The sequence below is a fragment of the Piliocolobus tephrosceles genome, chromosome 10, assembly GCF_002776525.5.
Source record: "Piliocolobus tephrosceles isolate RC106 chromosome 10, ASM277652v3, whole genome shotgun sequence".
NCBI lineage: Eukaryota > Metazoa > Chordata > Mammalia > Primates > Cercopithecidae > Piliocolobus > Piliocolobus tephrosceles.
The window spans coordinates 48147911-48167881 of NC_045443.1; the positions used below are offsets into that span (position 1 = coordinate 48147911).

Sequence of the window (19971 nt, forward strand, 5' to 3'; positions counted from 1 at the left end):
CTGACAAATAACAGGATATTTGTATAATATTAAAGTACCTATTCAGAGACTACTTATTAATTAAAAGGGGGAGAAAAAAAGTGACCACAGTGGAGAACCAGGCAGACACCACGTTAATCCACATGATCAAACCAGTGGTGTGCTAGAGCCCACTCCTACCAACCCAGGAAAGGGACATTTCCCAACTTTGTATTCCACGATGACGGACCCTATTTAGAAACTAGCCGTGGTGGGAATATTTACAACACAGAATGGGGCAATGGCAAATACCACAGAACAGGGCAATACCTCCCCCTTCAGAGCCAACTGAGTTGTTAAACATTTATCGGCACCACACTGGATCAAAGTTAACTACCACCAGGCAATTCAATTTCCTGTGCCTCCTGACACTTCACACTAAGAAGAGCACAACATCATTTTTGTCGTATTCTGCCCAAAATGTATGACCTCAATCTAGTGAGAAAACATGGAGGGGAGTAGGGGAACACAGACTAGATTGAGAGGCATCCTACAAAATAACTGGCAAAACATCAAGGTCGGCTGGGCACGGTGGCTCACGCCTGTAATCCCAACACTTTGGGAGGCCAAGGTGGGTGGATCACCTAAGATCAGGAATTTGAGACCAGCCTGACCAACATGGTGAAACCCCATCTCTACTAAAAATACAAAAAAATTAGCTGGGCGTGGTGTCGCGCTTCTGTAGTCCTAGCTACTCCAGAGGCTGAGGCAGGAGAATTGCTTGAATCCAGGAGATGGAAGTTGCAGTGAGCCGAGACTGAGCCATTACACTCCAACCTGAGCGACAAGAGCGAACCTCCATCAAAAAAAAAAAAAAAAACTCAAGGTCAAGAAAGACAAAGATGATTAAGAAGGTGTTTCAGACTAAAGGAGACTAAAGAGACAGGACAGCTAAATGCAATATATGATCCTAACTGGATGCTAGATCAGAAAAAAAATTTTTTTTTGCTATTAAGGACATTATTGGGACAACTGGTGAATATGAATAAAATCTTTAGATTGAAAAACAGAATTACATCAATGTTAAATTTCTGATTTTAAACACTGTATTATGGTTATATAATAAAAGAATGCCCCAAATGCATACAAAAGTATGTGGAAGGCCTAAGTCTGCTACTGTCAGGTGGCTCGCCAAAAATATTTTTTAAAGAAAGAAACATGTTAATAAAGGAAAATGCGGGTACCAGACACACAGTTCTTTGTACTATTCTGGGGACTTTTCTGTAAGTCTGAAATTACTTAAACATGAAGTTATAAGGGAAAAACCATGAACGATACCTGATCCTCTGCCCTCATCTCTAGGTCCACGTGGCTGCAGTCGGAGGGAAGCAGTGAGCAAGGCATTCTCCGAGGTCTCAAGGGGCCCCAAGGCTACGAGGTCAGAACAGAAGCGAAGGCCACGTCCACCACCGACCCACCTCAAGAGCCACAGCCCCACTCAGGTCTCACACGCAGGTGCAGGGACTGGCCACAGGTGCAGGGACCTCACATCTTTCCCCTGGGCGCATGTGCAGCTCGAGGCTTTGCAGGAGGCGCACCTGTGATGGCCCCACTGCCAGGTGAGCCCAGCGGGCTCTCATCACCTCAGCTGGAGATTCCAACTGCAGGGCGCGCACCGCCTCTGCCTAGGGCACGTTTCTGAAGGATGGCAAGAATCCTGGCCTCTGATGGCTATCTTCTCCCCTTCCCCTCCAAGCCCATTGTTGTGACCCTGTGCCCTCTCTCCCCTCAATTTTGGGCCCAGGAATTAGGTACTAAGACTCAGTCACAGAGAGAAGTCAGGAGCTCCCTTGTGAAGGCAGACTTAAGCAAATGCATCTTCTTCCAAAGCCTTAATGTTTTTCTTATTGTTGGCTTCGAAAGCCTAGTTTGTGGCCCAGGCTGCTACTGGTGAGTTTCTGGCAGGGTGCTGGAAATCTTGGCCAATACCAGCCGACCACTCCCCCAGGCCCCTGGGGCGTGTTTCTGGGCTTTCCCATTATCAATTAGTTGGAAATTGCACATCATTGTGTCCTGGCCTTACAACAAACACCTGTTCTGATCTACAGCCTCTTGCTGAAGGAACACCAGGAGACAGACAGCAGGTGGTGGGGTACGCTACAGGTATTGTGCTTCTTAAGCTTATGTTTTCTGATGAAGCCTCATTCATAGGATGAAGCCGCTGTATCTGAATTCTGGGGTGAACACAATAAGTTGCACAGGGAACAGACTCAGGTGCTGCTAAATCTGTTGTGATCATAGTTGCTTTTGCAAGTTTCTTCCTTCATCCTATGTAGACAAGCCAGGCTAGACAAGGAATCCATTGTCTAGCATAGCAACTGGCACACAGTAGGTACTTGGTAAGTATCTGAATGACTTTATAATGCCCTGCACATTCTGCAGAGTTGGAGTGATCATTCTGCCGATACCTGTAAATCTGGAAGTATTTTTGCCTATGTTGGCACTGCCATACTTCTTTAAAATGATACTTTAAAAAGAAACTGTGTTCTTCAAATACAGTGCTTGTGGAAGAAGTCCTGAGGTTCCCAGTGATCTCAAATGCTGAGCAGTGGAAAGGAGACTGAATAACAGAATTATGATCTGTGTTTTTACTCTGTATTCATGAAATCTGATTATCATTTCCTCTCTCTATGTATTTTTTTCTTATCCCCTTCCCCTGCAAAATGAAAAAATTCTGTAGTGAAAAGTGTGAAGGAAAGACAATTGTTTACTTCAGTTGAGCAGATAGGCTTACCAAACAAATGAAGACAAAAAAACACATAATCAAGAGTATGATGGGAGAGGAAAAACAAATTATTTTTAATGATTCACGGCAACCACATTTATATCCTATTGTTACTAGAGAAGAAAATGTCTTCAGATAACCAGTGGTCAGCAGAAGAGGATGAAGGTCAATTATCCCGACTAATCAGGAAATCTAGAGACTGCCCCTTTGTCCCTGTAGGTAAGTACAAGTCTTGACTGGATGCGGAAAACTGTAATAATACAATGATGCCTTACCCAGTGCCTTTGAGGATTGAAATGTTTCTTATAATTGAATTTTTTCAGATAATTGAAGCTAACCTCCTCTAGGCATGTGTTGAACTTTCAGAATATTTCCTAGTACATGGTAAGCCCCCAGTAAATGTTAGCTGTTATTTGAAGGCATCAAATTTTATTCTATTTTATCCACTTTGTTAGAAGTCTACCTAAAAGTATTAGTTCCTGTTCCTAGCCAGTCAAATGGAATAGATTGAATGAATATTAACATTTCAGCCATAACTCAGGACCATCAACAGCAGCATCAGTTTATTCTATTTAAAGCCTATTAGGGACTATTGAGATGCATATGTTTCTTTGTCTTGTGAGTAATCTAAACCTAAAGTTCTTACGTCTTCTGTTTATAGATTTTTCTGTTTCTTTCTTACTATTGGGCACATTAAAAACTTCTGCTTCCAGGCGAGGCGCGGTGGCTCACACCTGTAATCCCAGCACTTTGAGAGGCCGAGGTGGGAAGATTGCTTGAGCTCAGGAGGTGCAGGTTGCAGTGAGCCAAGATCACACCACTGCACTTCAGCCTGGGTGACATAGTGAGACCCTTTCTCAAAAACAACAAATAAACAAACAAAAAAAAAACCAAAAACTTCTGCATCTAATGTTTTTAATGTTCTGTGGCACCAGAAGTTAGATATCGAAGCTTGAAAGAAGTGTGAGTCAATTCAGAGGAAAGCTCTGAGTAAAAGCCTGGACCTATCTGAACACTTGTGAGCATGAACTTTGGGGTGGTAAATTCTGGACTAAAGAAGTGATACTATAATTAGGCTGGGCACAGTGGCTCACGCCTGTAATCCCAGCACTTTGAGAGGCCGAGGCAGGTGGATCACTTGAGGTCAGGAATTCAAGACCAGCCTGGCCAACATGGTGAAACCCCATCTCTACTAAAAATACAAGAGATTGGCTGGGCGTTGTGGCACGCACCTGTAACCCCAGCTACTCAGGAGGCTGAGGCACCAGAATCACTTGAACCCGGGAGGCAGAGGTTGGGCGCAGAGCAAGACTCCATCTCAAAAAATAAAAAAGAGAGATACTATGATTAGATCACCTAGTGATCTGGACCCTTAACTGTTTATCCTTTCCCCACACACATTTAGTATGTTTACATTTTCAACAAGTATTATGTGTATGTGGACTTAAAAAAACCACAAAACCTAAGCACCAATATTATGTTTTAAAGTCTGAGTTTTCTCTTTCTTCTCCATGGATGCACACTGCAGCCATGCCTGTTTCCTTGTGTTCATTTTGTCTGGAAACTATTAAAATAATTTACTTAAATCTGACTGACATAAGTTTGCAAAAATATTAATTCCATAAAAATGTCTAAATAGGTATGTCAGATGTTCCCATTGTTACTGTGACTCTAGCAACTTCCTGTCATTATTCACATATCAAGAAAGAATCAAATTTTACTTTACAGTAATATTCTGTTTAGAAGTTTCATTTAAGACTTGTAATAGCACCTGTAAGAAATGGAAGCAAATAATTTAATAGTGATTTATCTTCCTTAGCATTTTTAACTAAAAAAAATTCAAAAACTCAATGCTACTTGAACAGATCACTCTAATGAACAGAGATTAATTAATGAACAGAGACAAAGAGACATATGCACCACTGTGCCTGTTGTACATTAAATTATTTTTCCAGAGACATTTAGGGTGATTAAAGTGGAAAGATAAAAGTGTTTCCAGTTAAATTCAATTACAAACAAACTAGAGACACTATATGGAAAAGAGTAAAGGTTCTGACTTTAATGTCTAAAAGAAACAAAACCAATTTAAGTAAGAACAGAACTTTCATTTGATTAAGGGAAGAGAGCCAAGTTTTTGCTAAAAAATAAATAATGATAAAATTTGGTAGGCTGGGCACGGTGGCTCACGCCTGTAATCCCAACACTTCGGTAGGCCAAGGTGGGTGGATCGCTTGAAATCAGGAGTTTGAGACCAGCCTGGCCAATGTGGTGAAACCCTGTCTCTACTAAAAATACAAAAATTAGCTGGGTGTGGTGGCGGGCGCCTACAGTCCCAGCTCCTCAGGAGGCTGAAGCAGGAGAATCACCTGAACTCAGGAAGTGAAGGTTGCAGTGAGCCAAGATCACGCCACTGCACTCTAGCCTGGCAACAGAGTGAGACTCTATCTTAGAAAAAAAAAATTGGATATATATCATTGAATAATTTGTTTAGCTGTTGTCATTTTAACACTATCTACTATGTGTATTTCCCTGCTACAGGATGGAGGGTCCTATGCAGGTAATTTATAAAACATTTTCTATTGGTTATCTTAAGCAACTTCCATCATTATAAACACATTTGCATTGTTGAAAATCATCTTACAATCACTGTTAAGGTCTCTGAATGCATTATATCTATTTAAAGTATGTGTTGACAGATTACTTGGCTTTGCTTGTTTCACCTAACATATGTACATTTCTGTGTTTTAATACTCCCTACTCTTATATGTTTTTATAGTAATGGCAGTTTTTCTTCTGTTTGGGCCATTTGGGTTATTTGAGTTTTCCTCAAACATAGTGTAACCCTGAACATCTTTGTGTCATTTTCTTGATTTTTCTTTTGGTTACTTCCTTGGAGTATGTTCCCAGAAGTAGAATTTCCAGAGCAGGAAGCATGTTCAGTTTAATAACATTTGTTATATATTTCCAGAGTTCTTTCCAGAAGGACTTGGCACAACTTAAAGAGCTTTCAGGGCTTCGCCTGTTTCCTCGTGTGTCTACCATCATCAATTTTTTTTTTTTTTTCTGTTTTTATGTCTGTAGCACATTAGTCATTATAATGTAATGATTTACTGATTCTTATTTCCATTTATTAAATGGATCATGAAAGAAGAAATATATCCTTACCCATCCATAGACATGCATATGCCAACATAGTTATTCCAAACACGCTATGCTTTTTTTTTTTTTTTTTTAAGACAGAGTTTCCCTCTGCCGCCCAGGCTGGAGTGCAATGGCACAATCCTGGCTCACTGCAACCTCCACCTCCTGGTCTCAAGTGATTCTCATGCTTCAGCTTCCTGAGTAGGCATGCACCACCATGCCTGGCTAATTTTTGTATTTTTAGTAGAGACAGGGTTTTACCATGTTGACCAAGCTGGTCTCAAACTCCTGACGTCAAGTGATCCACCAGTCTCAGCCTCCCAAAGTTCTGGGATTACAGGAATAAGCCACCATGCCCAGCTTGCATTTCTTTTTTTAATTGACCCTTACATTTAGATTAAAATTTGCATTTCTATTTACTAACAAGAAGCATATGGAAACTGAAACTAAAAACATAATACCAACCAGGCGTGGTGGCTCTCGCCTATAATCCCAGCACTTTGGGAGGCCAAGGTGGGCAACCACCTGAGGTCAGGAGTTCGAGACCAGCCTGGCCAACATGGCAAAACCCCGTGTCCACTAAAAATACAAAAATTATCCAGGTGTGGTGGCACGCACCTGTAATCCCAGTTACTCAGGAGGCTGAGACAGGTGAATCGCTAGAACCTTGGAGGTGGGGGCTGCAGTGAGCCGAGATCATGCCACTGTATTCCAGCCTGGGCAACAGAGTGAGACTCTGTCTCAAGAAAAAAAAAAAAAAAAAATGGAGAGACCACTGTGTTCATGAATTGGAGGGGTGTGTGTGTGTGTGTGTGTGTGTGTGTGTGTGTAGTAGAGGCAGGGTTTTACCATTTTGGCCAGGCTGGTCCTGAACTCCTGACCTCAAATGATATTCCTGCCTTGCCCTACCAAAGTGCTGGCATTATAGGCGTGAGCTACCGCGCCTGACCCTGTGTTCATGAATTGGAAAGCACAGTATATTAGTAAAGATGTCAATTCTCCCCAAGTTTATCTATAGGCTTACTGTAGTTCCTGTCAAAACCCCAGCAAGGCTTTTGGTAGACATAGACAAACTTATTCTAAATCTTATATGGAAAGGCACAAGTCCTAGAAAAGCTAAAATAATCTTTTTTAAAAAAAAGACAAAGTGGAAAGAATCACTCTGGCTGATATTAAGGCTTACTATATTGCTACAGTAATCAACACAGTGTGGTACTGATGGAAGGTCAGATGTATAGATCAATGGGAAAGAATAGAAAACCCAAAAAAATAGGCCGGGCACAGTGGCTTATGCCTGTAATCCCAGCACTGCAGGAGGCTGTGGTGGGCGGATCACTTGGGGCCAGGAGTTCAAGGCCAGCCTGACCAACATAGCGAGACATCATCTCTACTAAAAAATACAAAAGTTGCCAGGCGCGGTGGCTCACGCCTGTAATCCCAGCACTTTTGGGAGGCCGAGGCGGGCAGATCACAAGGTCAGGAGATCGAGACCACAGTGAAACCCCATCTCTACTAAAAATACAAAACATTAGCTGGGCGCGGTGGCGGGCGCCTGTAGTCCCAGCTAGTCAGGAGGCGGAGGCAGGAGAATGGCGTGAACCCGGGAGGCGGAGCTTGCAGTGAGCCGAGATCGCGCCACTGCACTCCAGCCTGGGTGACAGAGCAAGACTCCGTCTCAAAAAAAAATACAAAAGTTGGCCAGGTATGGTGGTGCACGCCTGTAATCCCAGCTACTAGGGAGGCTGAGGCAGGAGAACCACTTGAACCCAGGAGGCAGAAGTTGCAGTGAGCTGAGATTGCATCACTGCACTCCAGCCTGGGTGACAGAGCAAGACTCTGTCTCAAAAGAAAAACAAACAAAAAAAACACACACACTTTTACTGTGCAAATGTTTTCTTACTGTGTATTTTGTCCTTGTCATATTCTATTACCTCTATCATCTCCTCTTTTTTTTTTCTTTTCTTGAGACAGAGTTTTGCTCTTGTTGCACAGGCTAGACTGCAATGGTGCAATCTCGGCTCACCACAACCTCCGCCTCCCAGGTTCAAGCAATTCTCCTGCCTCAGCCTCCTGAGTAGCTGGGATTACAGGCATGCGCCACCATGCCTGGCTAATTTTGTATTTTTCGTAGAGACAGGGTTTCTCCACGTTGGTCAGGCTGGTCTCCAACTCCTGACCTCAGGTGATCAGCCTGCCTCGGCCTCCCAAAGTGCTGGGATTACAGGCGTGAGCCACTGCGCCCGGCCCCATATCCTATAAATACACTATTCTATTTTCTTCAGTTTTTGTTGTTGTATTTTTGCTTTGTTTTGCATTTAACTCTTACTTACCCAAAAATTTTGTTCAGGGTCTAGTGTGAAATACCAATCCAAGTTAGTTCTTCTCTATACCAATAAGTTGTACTTATGGCATTTATTAAATTATTCCAGTATCTGGGTTTTTTGTTATTGTTGCTTTGTTTTTGTTTTGAAATGAAGTCTTGCTCTGTCACTCAGGCTGGGGTACAGTGGCGCAATCTCAGCTCACTGCAACCTCTGCCTCCCGGGTTCAAGTGATTCCCCTGCCTCAGCCTCCCAAATAGCTGGGATTACAGGCATGTACCATCACGCCTCGCTAATTTTTTGTATTTTTAGTAGAGATGGGGTTTCACTGTGTTGGCCAGGCTGGTCTTGAACTCCTGACCTCAAGTGGTCCACCTGCCTCAACCTCCCAAAGTGCTGGGATTACAGGCGTGAGCCACCGTACCTGGCCCAGTATCAGTTATCTGGCTATTTTTGTTTTGTCATGCATTAAGTTCTCAGTGTTTTAAATCTTTTTCTAGAATCTTTCCTATTTAGTTGATGAGTTCTTTGTTTCAGCGCCAGTTACATAGAATCTTAGTTGTCACAGCAGTACATTCACCCCTTGACATTTGTAGGAAATACAGAAATATTTGTATGGGCTTCTGAACTTTTCTAGAATCACAGCTCTTGCCAGAGTTATGCTTCTCGTGCATATATTCATACTTTTTCATCTCTCACTAAAGTTTATGGTTTCACTTTATATAGAAGAACAAATGTTTTCTCAGTCTACCGGGTTTACTCCTCATTTGGTAACAGGAAGAGAAGAGTCAAGCCAAACACTCAAAAGCTGTGGGCACCGAGATGTTGGGTTAGTTCACTTACTGGCTAAGTGACTTGCCACAGATAATAACATTGTAGCATGCAGTTTGAAATCATTCCTCAGGAAATTACAAATGACTAAACAAGTTACTACACTGTATGGTTCTAATTTTTCTGGGAAGAGTCAAAACTGCAAATATTGGACCCAAGAATATTAAGGGCTCATTTTAAAGTCTGGTAGATCAAATCCAGCTTGGTTCTTTGAAAAATGTTCTTTGCTGAAGTTTTTCCTGCTTATCTTCCAGGTTCTTATCCTGCAGACATTCTTTCATTTAACTCTCTAAGCACTTGAAAATTCTTGCCTAATGTGTACTTAACCCATACGGTTTTTTTTTTTTCTAGAGACAGGGTCTCACTCTGTCACCCAGGCTGGAGTGCAGTGGTGCAATCATAGCTCACTGACGCCTTGAACTCCTGGGCTCAAGGTATTCTCCTGCCTCAGTCTCCTGAGTAGCTGGGACTACAGATGTGTATCACCATGTGTGGCTAATTTTTTATTTTTTGTAGAGATGGGGTCTTGCTATGTTGCCCAGGCTATTTTCAAACTCCTGGTCTCACACGATGCTCCTGCCCCAGCCTTCCAAATAACCCATACTTTTAAAATTCACAGGTATAGCAGGCTTTGTGTCTGTGGTGTCCTATGGTCTTTACAAGTTAAAGTACAGAAGAGATCAGAAAGTGTCAATTCATCTTATTCACATGAGAGTTGCTGCCCAAGGATTTGTTGTCGGAGCTGTGACTCTAGGTAACCTGCTTAATTTGTATCTTATGTTCAGCTGTCTTTGAGAGTATATTTATTTTATTCATTCACAGTAGAAGATGAATATTGGGTCACAATGATATAATGAGAGAGGGGTAGGAAAGACTCATCTTCCCTTAGTTGAGGTTGTGGTCCAGTTGTGCGCTTAATTTTTTATGATTGCAGCTGACAAAAACTGACAAAACCATGGTAGACAACTAGGGCAATGGGTTGTTCTCTTTAGTGAAGGGAGTGGTGAATAGTTCTTATCCTATAACTCAAGAGCAGCAGTTACAGATAGATCACAGCCTATATTGTGGCTGTGAGCCCCATCTCATGGCTAAGAGCAGCGATCATATTTCCCAGCCTATCTGAACAGCAAATGTAGTTATTGGTTTAACTAGGAAGAAGACATTTTTAGAGCCCACAAATCTCAACTGCCTTCTTCTTTCCTTCCAAGTTTCAGCAGTAGGCAAATCTTTTTTTAGTAGTCCATAAATTAAGCAAGACATACCAGTCAAATCCAAAGAAAAGGTATAAAATTGTCTTCATTAATTCAGGTTATACCCACAGCTAAATCAGATAGTTCTAACAAGAAGTCCATTTTAGGACCTAAAGTAATCTAAATTTGTTTGTTCTACATTAATGAGAACAGGTCACAATATTCTTAGGTGCCCTTCATTCTGTGCAGAGTGGAGTCATCCTGCCTAGGTTGGAGATGATAGAATGATGGGCATGGGGCTTGCAAGGAAAGTTATATGGTAATAATCTTATTACTGTGAGCCGTAATGTGCTCCAAATACAGGAAGCCTTACTACAAAGTTACAGTCCTCCTTTTCATCATTCAGCAAACACTTATTGAATGCCTGCTATGTGCCAGACACTGTTTAGAAATATGACTCAGTCCCTACCCTTAAACAGTTTAGTCTCCTTAGAAAGACAGACCAAGAAAGAAAGAAGACAATATAAAGTTATAGATGCCGTAACAGAAATAGCACAGGCTGGCCGGGCGCGGTGGCTCACACCTGTGATCCCACCACTTTGGGAGGCCGAGGCGGGCAGATCACCTGAGGTAAGGAGCTTGATATCAGCCTGGCTGACATGGGGAAACCCCGTCTCTACTAAACACACACACACACACACACACACATACAAATAGCTGGGTGTAGTGGCACATGCCTGCAGTCCCAGCTACTTGGGAGGCTGAGGCAGGAGAATCGCTTGAATCTGGGAGACGGAGTCTGCAGTGAGCTGAGATCATGCCATTGCACTCCAGCCTGGGCAATGAGAGTGAAACTCCATCTAACAAAAAGCCAGGCGCGGTGGCTCACGCCTGTAATCCCAACACTTTGGAAGGCCAAGGCAGGAGGATCACTTGAGGTCAGGAGTTCGAGACCAGCCTGGCCAACATGGTGAAACCCTGTCTTTACTAAAAATACAAAAATTAGCCAGGTGTGATGGTGGGCGCCTGTAGTCGCAGCTACTTGGGAGGCTGAGGCAGGAGAATCACTTGAACCCGGGAGGCAGAGTCTGCAGTGAGTCGAGATCACGCCACTGCACTCCAGCCTGGGCGTCAGAGAAAGCATCTCAAAAAAAGAAAAAAAAAAAAAAAAAAGCACAGGTTGCTATGGAAGCACAAACACAAGGGAGTGGTATTTAACTAGGGCTGGGAGGCCAGAGGAGGCTTCTTTAAGGATGTAAACCACGCACTAAACCAAGAATAAGGAGGAATTCACTAAGCAGAGAAGGACCTCAGGATTCTAGACAGAGGAAAAAACAAAGGCACAGAGGCCAGGCGTGGTGGCTCAAGTCTGTAATCCCAGTACTTTGGGAGGCCGAGACAGGTGGATCACGAGGTCAGGAGATCGAGACCATCCTGGTGAAACACGGTGAAACCCCGTCTCTACTAAAAATACAAAAAAAAAAAAAAAAACTAGCCGGGAGCGGTGGCGGGCGCCTATAGTCCCAGCTACTCGGGAGGCTGAGGCAGGAGAATGGCGTAAGCCTGGGAGGCGGAGCTTGCAGTGAGCTGAGATCCGGCCACTGCACTCCAGCCTGGGTGACAGAGCGAGACTCCATCTCAAAAAACAAAACAAAACAAAACAAAAACAAAAGCACAGAAGCATGGCGTGTAAGTGGAACCCTACATAGCTTGGTAGGTGAATCAGTGTTTGATGAGAAAAGCAAAACTACTAGTAGTAATGTTTAATGAGGGATTTATTACAGGTATTTGAACTTATATAATTATGAGGCTCTTGCTTATGAATCTGGAGCTTGGGCCTGAAGTGAGCAGGGAAAGGAATTAGAAAAGAAAGAAAAGTAGGTCAGGCGCGGTGGCTCACACCTGTAATCCCAGCAATTTGGGAGGCCGAGGCAGGGGGATCACTTGAGGTCAGGAGTTTGAGACCAGCCTGGCCAACATGGTGAAACCCCATCTCTACTTAAAATACAAAAATAAGCCGGGAGTAGTGGTGCGTGCCTGTAATCCCAGCTACTTAGGAGGCTGAAGCAGGAGAATTGCTTGAACCTGGTAAGTGGAGGCTGCAGTGAACCAAGACCACGTTACTGCACTCCAGCCTTGGTGAAAGGCAAGACTCCATCTCAAAAAAAAAAAAAAAAAAAAAAAACAAACAGAAAAGAAAGGAAAGTAGAAGCAAGAAAAATCCAGAACCTGCAAAGATGAGCTAGAACAATACACAGGACAGACTGGAACCCTTGTGGGTTTTCAGCCATCTCCAAGCCTCCACATTCACTGATGGAGATGAAATATAGAAAACGCCAATGCCTTTCATTCTGGAGCTAAACATGGAGCTGGCAAAGGGGTCAGGAAGGTGCAGGAGAAAATTCAGCAGGAGCCATAGTGGCTGTGCTCATGATTGCTGACCCCTGCCAATAAAGTGAGCCAGCACATAAGCAAAACTGTACTGCAATAGTGTCTTTCAGACACAAGAAGAATTTGACTGCTGCATCATTTCCACCTTCTAAATCTCATGCAGGATGTCTCTTACACTAACCCTGGTAATAAAAGGAAAGGAATTCTGGAAAATGCAGTTACAGGCTACTTCAGTTGACATAATACAAGCCTACCACTGTCCAGCCCTTGTCAACTTGACATCCATATATACCTCTTTTAATTACCCTTAACTTCCAAATAAAGACAGTGGCAAAATCAGCCACCCCTTGTGTATCCAAAAGCATGCTAGTTCTCTCCCAAAAGAGGATACAGAATCCCTTCACACATCTCTGGATGATGCTGATTCCTCTTTGAGCTGAATCACATTCCCCTTTGATATGCTGTGACTTAAATCCTGAGATATAAGGTTGAATCCTATTAACACTTCTTATGTTAGATGATAGGTAAATGGAAGTGGGGAATAGAAAAAAACTTGGCTAATCTATACACAAATGCATCCATATCAAAATAAGGAAGAAACACTCCTAAATATCACAGTCTGTTTCTGCAGCTGGTCAGATGGTCATAGCTAGTATTATATCTGTATTCATCCACTACACATTTCATATCCCCTTTGCTTTCAGCAAATACCTTTGCTACTCATGGTTAATTGACTGGTGGGGTGACCCAAACCTTCATTCCTTCATGCCTAACCTGGATTATTAGGCATCCTGCTGTGTTGGATTTAGTTTTCCATTGTCTTCCATCACAGGACATGGGAGTACTAAGAAGTGCCCTAAAAGATATAATGCATTCCAATTTCCCCTTGATATTCAGGTCAAATTAATATAATGAACTAAAGTGATGTCCTGTATGATGAAGAGATGATCAAGGTCCCTGCAGACTAGATTATGACATAGGGCTGGAGAGTTCACAGAGCCCTGAGATTAGGCAGTGAAAGCATACTGTGGGCCCTGCCAGGTGAAAGCAAATGCTTCTGATTATTTTTAGTAAAAGACATACAGAAAAAAGCACTCAACCAGATTAACAGCTGCATACCAAAAAGCAGATGTTATGTTGATTTGCTCCAGCAACAAAACCACATCTGGATAAGCAGAGTGACCACCTGATTAAGTTTACAGGAATTGTATCATTCTCCAAGATCCATCTGTCTTCTGTCAAATAGGCAAACTAAATGGGGATGTTTTAGGAATCACCACTCTGGTATCTTTTTTCAAAATCTTTTTGTAGAGACAGAGTCTCACTATGTCGCCCAAGCTCAAAGTCCTGACCTCAAGCAATCCTCCTGCCTTGGCCTCCCAAAGTGTTGGAATTACAGGCGTGATCCATTGCACATAGCCACTCTGGCATCTTCGAAGTCCTTGATGATGGCACTAATCTCTACAGTCCCTCTAGGAATAGAGTAATGCTTTTGTTTTACGTTTGTGGTATTTTTTGTTTTTGTTTTTTGAGACAGGGTCTTGCTCTGTTACCCAAGTTGGAGTATAATGGCATGATCATGGCTCACTACAGCCCCAAACTCCTGGGTTCAAGCAATCCATCCACCTCAGTCTCTTGAGTAGCTGGGACTACATGTGTGCACCAGCATGCCTGGCTAATTTTTATTTTATTTTTTTGTAGAGATGAAGTCTTGCTATGTTGCCCAGGCTGGTCTTCAACTCATGGGCTCAAGTGATCCTCCCACTTCAGCCTCCCAAAGTGCTGGGATTACAGATGTCAGCCACCGTGCCCAGCCACTGGTTTACTATTTTTCCTTCCACTTGGCTTTTCCTACTATAACAGCCCTTACTTTGCAGGTCAGGGGACCAGTGTAAGAATTCTGACAGTTGATGAGTATTCCAATTACACATTCCAGAACTGAGGAATAACAGATAGTGGGTTCAAGGACCCACCGGGCTTGACTATGAAGAAGACCCACAGCAAAACTCCATTAACCACCTGACCTCCATAAACCCCTACTTTGACTGGTAGGCCACACTAATTCTACCAAAGTAGAGATTAGTGTCAATTCAGAACTAGGATTCAAAAATCTCCCATAAATGTGATTATTTTCCCTTCGTTGGTGAACAGGTGCCCTGATAAATGAGCACAGGTCCCCTTTGGGGAAGGCTAGAAGGAAGACTTATAGTATATATATTTTTGTCTGTCGAACTGGGTCTTTCCTTAAGAGGATCTGGCTCCCTCTTCATCCAAGGGATTTCTGGGCCTGTGAAAATGACTCAATTCTAGGAACTGAGTCAATTCCTTGGCTCTTTATTGTGGTGATTTGAGTTAGACTTTTATTCACCAAACCTAGAGCTTTTCTGCTTCTGCCCACAACTTTCATTTCTAGGGATACTATAATCAGTTAGCCAATGCCAAAGATCTCTGTGGCTTACTCACACTATTCTGATGATACTTAGGCTTTGCTGCCCATCACAACAATCATGCTTTCCTTGTCTTTGTCAATCAAATGCTACCACTTGACCCCCATAGCCTCAGGATCCCATAATCCCCATTGAATTTAGGGAGCCCAGCAGTTCGCACTGTCATTTCTGGCATACAGAGAACAGTCACCACAGGACTCTTGCCAGTGCTACCCTGACAAATGTCTTTCTCACAACATTAGTTTAGGGTGTGGGGAAGCAGGATAAATTCACCCTAACATACCAACCTCCCTCATACTTTGGATACCTACCTCTGTGGCAGTTTCTGAACCTCAGCACTACTGACATTTTGGGCTGGATTATTCTTGTTGTGGAGGATCGTCCCATGCATTGCAAGATGCTTAGCAGCATCCCTAGTCTCCACCCACGAGAGGCCAGTAGAATTTCCTCTCACCTCCACACCCTCAGTTGTGACAACCAAAAATATCTCCAGACACTACCAGATTCCCCAGGGGAACAAAACTGCCCCTGGTTGAGAACCATTACTCTACCAAGGAAGTTCTGGCATTTCAATTTCATTTAGTGGAGATTACCTTTTGGTCCAAGTTTCAGTCATTCTCAGACAGGATAGAAGGACTGCTTCTATTGGCAAAGGAGTCTCACTAAAATGTAAGTGTTCAAAGACCCATTTCATTGACATCTGCCACATCTTCCCAATTTTCAGTGTCCCACTACTTCTAAAGCAATGGTTTAACTTTAACAGAAGTGACTCTGTGAGGTTGGGGATTGAACTGATATTGTGATGAGCCACTCACAGAATTCGGGAGGCCGAGGTGGGTAGATCACTTGAGGTCAGGAGTTTGAGACCAGCCTGGCCAACATGGTGAAACCCCATCTCTGCTTAAAATCCAAAAATTAGCCGGGCATGGTGGCACGTGCCTGTAATCCCAGCTACTTGGGAGGCTGAGGCAGAATCACTTGAACCCAGGAGGTAGAGGTTGCAGTAAGCCAAGATCGCACCATGCACTTCAGCTTGGGTGACAGAGAGAGACTCAGTCTCCAAAAACAAAGAGAAATAGGGTCTTGCTTTGTCACCCAGGGTGAAGTGCAGTGGTGCGATCACGGCTCACTGCAGCCTTAAACTCCTGGGCTCAAGAGATCCTCCTGCCTGCCTCAGTCCCACACAGCTGGGACTACAGGTAAGCATCATCATGTCTGGCTAATTTTTACATTTTTTGTAGAGGTGGGGTCTCCCTATGTTGTCCAGGCAAGTCTCAAATTCCTGGGCTCAAATGGTCCACCTGCCTCAGCCTCTCAAAGTGCTGGGATTATGGGCATGAGCTACCGGGCCTGGCCTTTATTTTTTGTAGAAATGAGGGTCTCACTTCATTGCCCAAGCTGGTCTCGAACTCCTGACCTCAAGCAATCCTCCCACCTCAGCCTCCCAAAGTGCTGGGATGACAGGCATAAGCCACCACGCCTGACCTAATGGGTGATAATTTAAGAAACTATTTTGCTACTACATGCCATGGACTGTTAGCATCCTCTTTATAACTGAAAACATGGTCATTAATGCTTTTAAATCTAAACAGATCAGAGAACCAATTCCAGATAACCCAGAACCACTTCAGAGAAGCTATCATCCTGGTTCTGTTCCTCTGGAAGCACTTATAATTCCAAACCGTATCAGTCAAGATTCAGACAAGCAAAACTACCAGTAGTGATATATAAAAAGCAATTTAGGCTGGGCATGATGGCTCACACCTGTAATCTCAGCATTCTGGGAGTCCGAGGCAGGAGAATCACTTGACCCCAGGAGTTTGAGACCAGTCTGGGCAACATGGCAAATACCCTGTCTCTACAAAAAATGAAAAAGTTAGCCAGGCAAGTCGCATGCACCTGTGGTCCCAGCTACTCGGAAGGCTGAGATGAGAGGATGGCTTGAGCCCAGGAGGTCAAGGCTGCAGTGAGCCTTGCTTGCACCACTGCACTCCAGCCTTGGCCACAGAGCGAGGCATTGTCTCAAATAATAATAGTAATCATAAAAGAAGAAGGAGGAGGAGGAGGAAGAACGGGAGGAGGTGGAGAAGAAGGGATTTATTAGAGAGATATGACCTTAAAACATTTTTGGAGTTGGCTAAACAGTTTATGTGAAGCTGTTGCTTATGTTTCTAATACTGGGGACTGAAGTCAGTAAGGCAACAGTTGGGAAGGAAAGATAAACTGGAATCTGCAAGGATGAGCTAGAACCCAAAAGACAGAAGAGAACTTGAGTCAGACTCACTGCCTCCCAGCTTACCGTAATCTCCACTCCAGTTCCACCAATTCTCTTTTTTTGCGGGGGGAGATAAGGTCTTGCTCTGTCATCCGGGCTGGACTGCAGTGGCGTGATCACCATTCACTGCAACCTCAAACTCGTGGGCTCAACTGATACTCCCACCTCAGCTTCCCTAGTAGCTGGGACTACAGGCATGCACCACCATGCCCAGCTAATTTGTTTGTTTGTTTTGAGATGGAGTCTCACTCTGTCCACCCAGGCTGGAGTGCAATGATGCAATCTCAGCTCACTGCAACATCCACCTCCCGGGTTCAAGCGATTCTCCTCACTCAGCCTCCTGAGTAGCTGGGATTACAGGCATCCACCACTACACCTGGCTAATTTTTGTATTTTTAGTAGAGATGGGGTTTCACCATGTTGGCCAGGCTGGTCTCAAACTCCTGATCTCAAGTGATCCACCCGCCCTGGCCTCCCAAAGTGCTGGGATTACAGGCATGAATGAGCCACCGCACCCTGCCCTAATTTTTTAATTTTTTTGTAGAGATGGGTCTCACTATTTTGATGAGGCTGGTCTCTAACTCCTGGCCTCAAGTGATCCTCCTCCCCTGGCCTTCCAAAGTGGTGGGATTACGGGCATGAGCCCCCACCACCCACCTGCGTTTATATTGTTTATAAATAAAGGCACAGTTTGGCTGGGCATGGTGGCTCACGCCTATAATCCTAGCAATTTGGGAGGCCAAGGTGGGTGGATCACCTGAGGTCAGGAGTTCGAGACCAGCCTGGCCAATTTGGTGAAACCCCATCTCTACTAAAAATGCAAAATTAGCTGGGTGTGGTGGCGCATGCCTGTAATCCCAGCTACTAGGGAGGCTGAGACAGGAGAATTGCTTGAATCTGGGAGGCAGAGGCTGCAGTGAGCCGAGATCGCCCCACTGCACTCCAGCCTGGGCGAGACAGAGAGACTCCATCTCAAAAACATAAAATAAGTAAATAAATACGTATTTTGAGAGGCATGTTCAACATATTTACTTAGGTAAATTTGGAAAGTTTGGAGACCACCTACCTGTGCAACGTAGAAATCTCATACGTAAGGCCAGGCACAGTGGCTCACACCTATAATGCCAGCACTTTGGGAGGCCAAGGCGGGCAGACCACCCGAGGTCAGGAGTTCAAGACTGGCCTGGCCAACATGGCAAAACCCTGTCTCTACTAAAGATACAAAAATTAGCTGGGCACGGTGGTGGGTGCCTGTAATCCCAGCTACTCGGGAGGCTGAGGCAGGAGAATCGCTTGAACCTGGGAAGCGGAGGTTGCAGTGAGCTAAGATCATGCCATTGTAGCACTCTAGCCTGGTGACAAGAGCAAGACTCCATCTCAAAACAAAAAAAAACCAAAATGTCTTACATACAATAATGAATATATGGGTTTCACACTCAGAAGAGGGATCTAATTTCAAGATCTGATGCCTTCATAACTGAGATGGGTATAGGCTGGTGGTGGTGGTATGTGAGTGGTAATTTAAATCTGTAACTCCCTAACTTGCTTTTGGGTGTGCACATTTGCTGACATCCTTGGAACTCACTAAAGCAGCTCCTCTCTTTCTTACCCTATTCCTCCTGGCTACTTCCCCCTTTCTGCATGCCCCAGGACTCTGTGGAAGCCATACATACCATCTGTCTAAACTCACAGGCAATTCACCCACTAGATCATAAATCCCTAGAAGCAGGAAGTCGATCCATTCACCGTTTGTTTTCCTCGGGATACTGAGTACTAGTAGAGACTGAATAAATGTTTGCTAATTGAGATGACTACTATTTTAATCTTAACAACTGGAAATATTTTCCCACTTTCCTAATGTTTCACCAATATTTTGGTGGCACAATAACATCATAAATTTAAGTTGACATTGATTTTAAAGGGCTCCTAGAGTTTTGTTTTTTGTTTTTCTCTAGAGTTACTTGTATGATCCAAACCAAAAACTCATAGGAAGGAGGGCCTTTGTTTGTTTCTGTTTAAATTGTGGGCTAGTTTCATAAAAATACAAGTGGAAGAAATTCAGTGTTTGTTTCCCATGGATACTCAATTGATACACATCCTTCTTTTTCTAGGTGTTCTCTATTCTATGTATAAGGATCACATTAGACCTCGATTCTTCAGTGAGTCCAAAAAATGAAGCTACACACTGGAAGCAAGAAAGACAAGAAGCTTCTGAAAACTATTTATTATGAAGAGTAAATTTTCAATATGTAGCCAATTTTACTACAGAAGTGTTACAGAATGCTCATAGCCTTTGTATTTCAAGTCTCAGTGTTTTAAGAAGTTGATTTCCAGATCAACAATCATAAACAGTCAACTCAAATATCCTGTGTTGATGTCTTTCAGAACCTAGGGCATGATTTTCTGACTTAATTTTTTTTAATTTTGTAGTTAGTAGCAGAACATAATCTGCCACTAATCTGTCAAACTAATGATAATCTGCCAAACCAATTTAAAAATTAATAGTTATACAATGGTTACAGAAGACTTCTCTTTTCTTTTTTTTTTTTGAGATGGAGTCTTACTCTGTTGCCCAGGCTGGAGTGCAGTGGTGTAATCTCAACTCACTGCAACCTCCACCTCTCAGGTTCAA

At 43.4% G+C, this 19971-nt stretch overlaps 1 protein-coding gene across 2 annotated transcripts; it reads left to right on the plus strand.

Moving 5' to 3' along the window:
* Positions 1–1344: 1344 nt before the first annotated feature.
* On the plus strand, positions 1345–19706 carry HIGD1C (HIG1 hypoxia inducible domain family member 1C). 2 transcript variants are annotated; one of them, XM_023211135.1, is made up of 5 exons: positions 1345–1396; positions 2067–2121; positions 2861–2962; positions 9656–9790; positions 19451–19515. In XM_023211135.1, the coding sequence occupies exons 3-5, from the start codon at positions 2869–2871 to the stop codon at positions 19513–19515; spliced, it is 294 nt and encodes a 97-aa protein (XP_023066903.1). In that variant the 5' UTR covers positions 1345–1396; positions 2067–2121; positions 2861–2868. The 2 variants fall into 2 exon arrangements, with proteins under 2 accessions (XP_023066903.1, XP_026310468.1); XM_026454683.2 differs by lacking the exon at positions 1345–1396 and adding an exon at positions 1424–1577 and having other exon boundaries at positions 19451–19706.
* Positions 19707–19971: the final 265 nt, after the last annotated feature.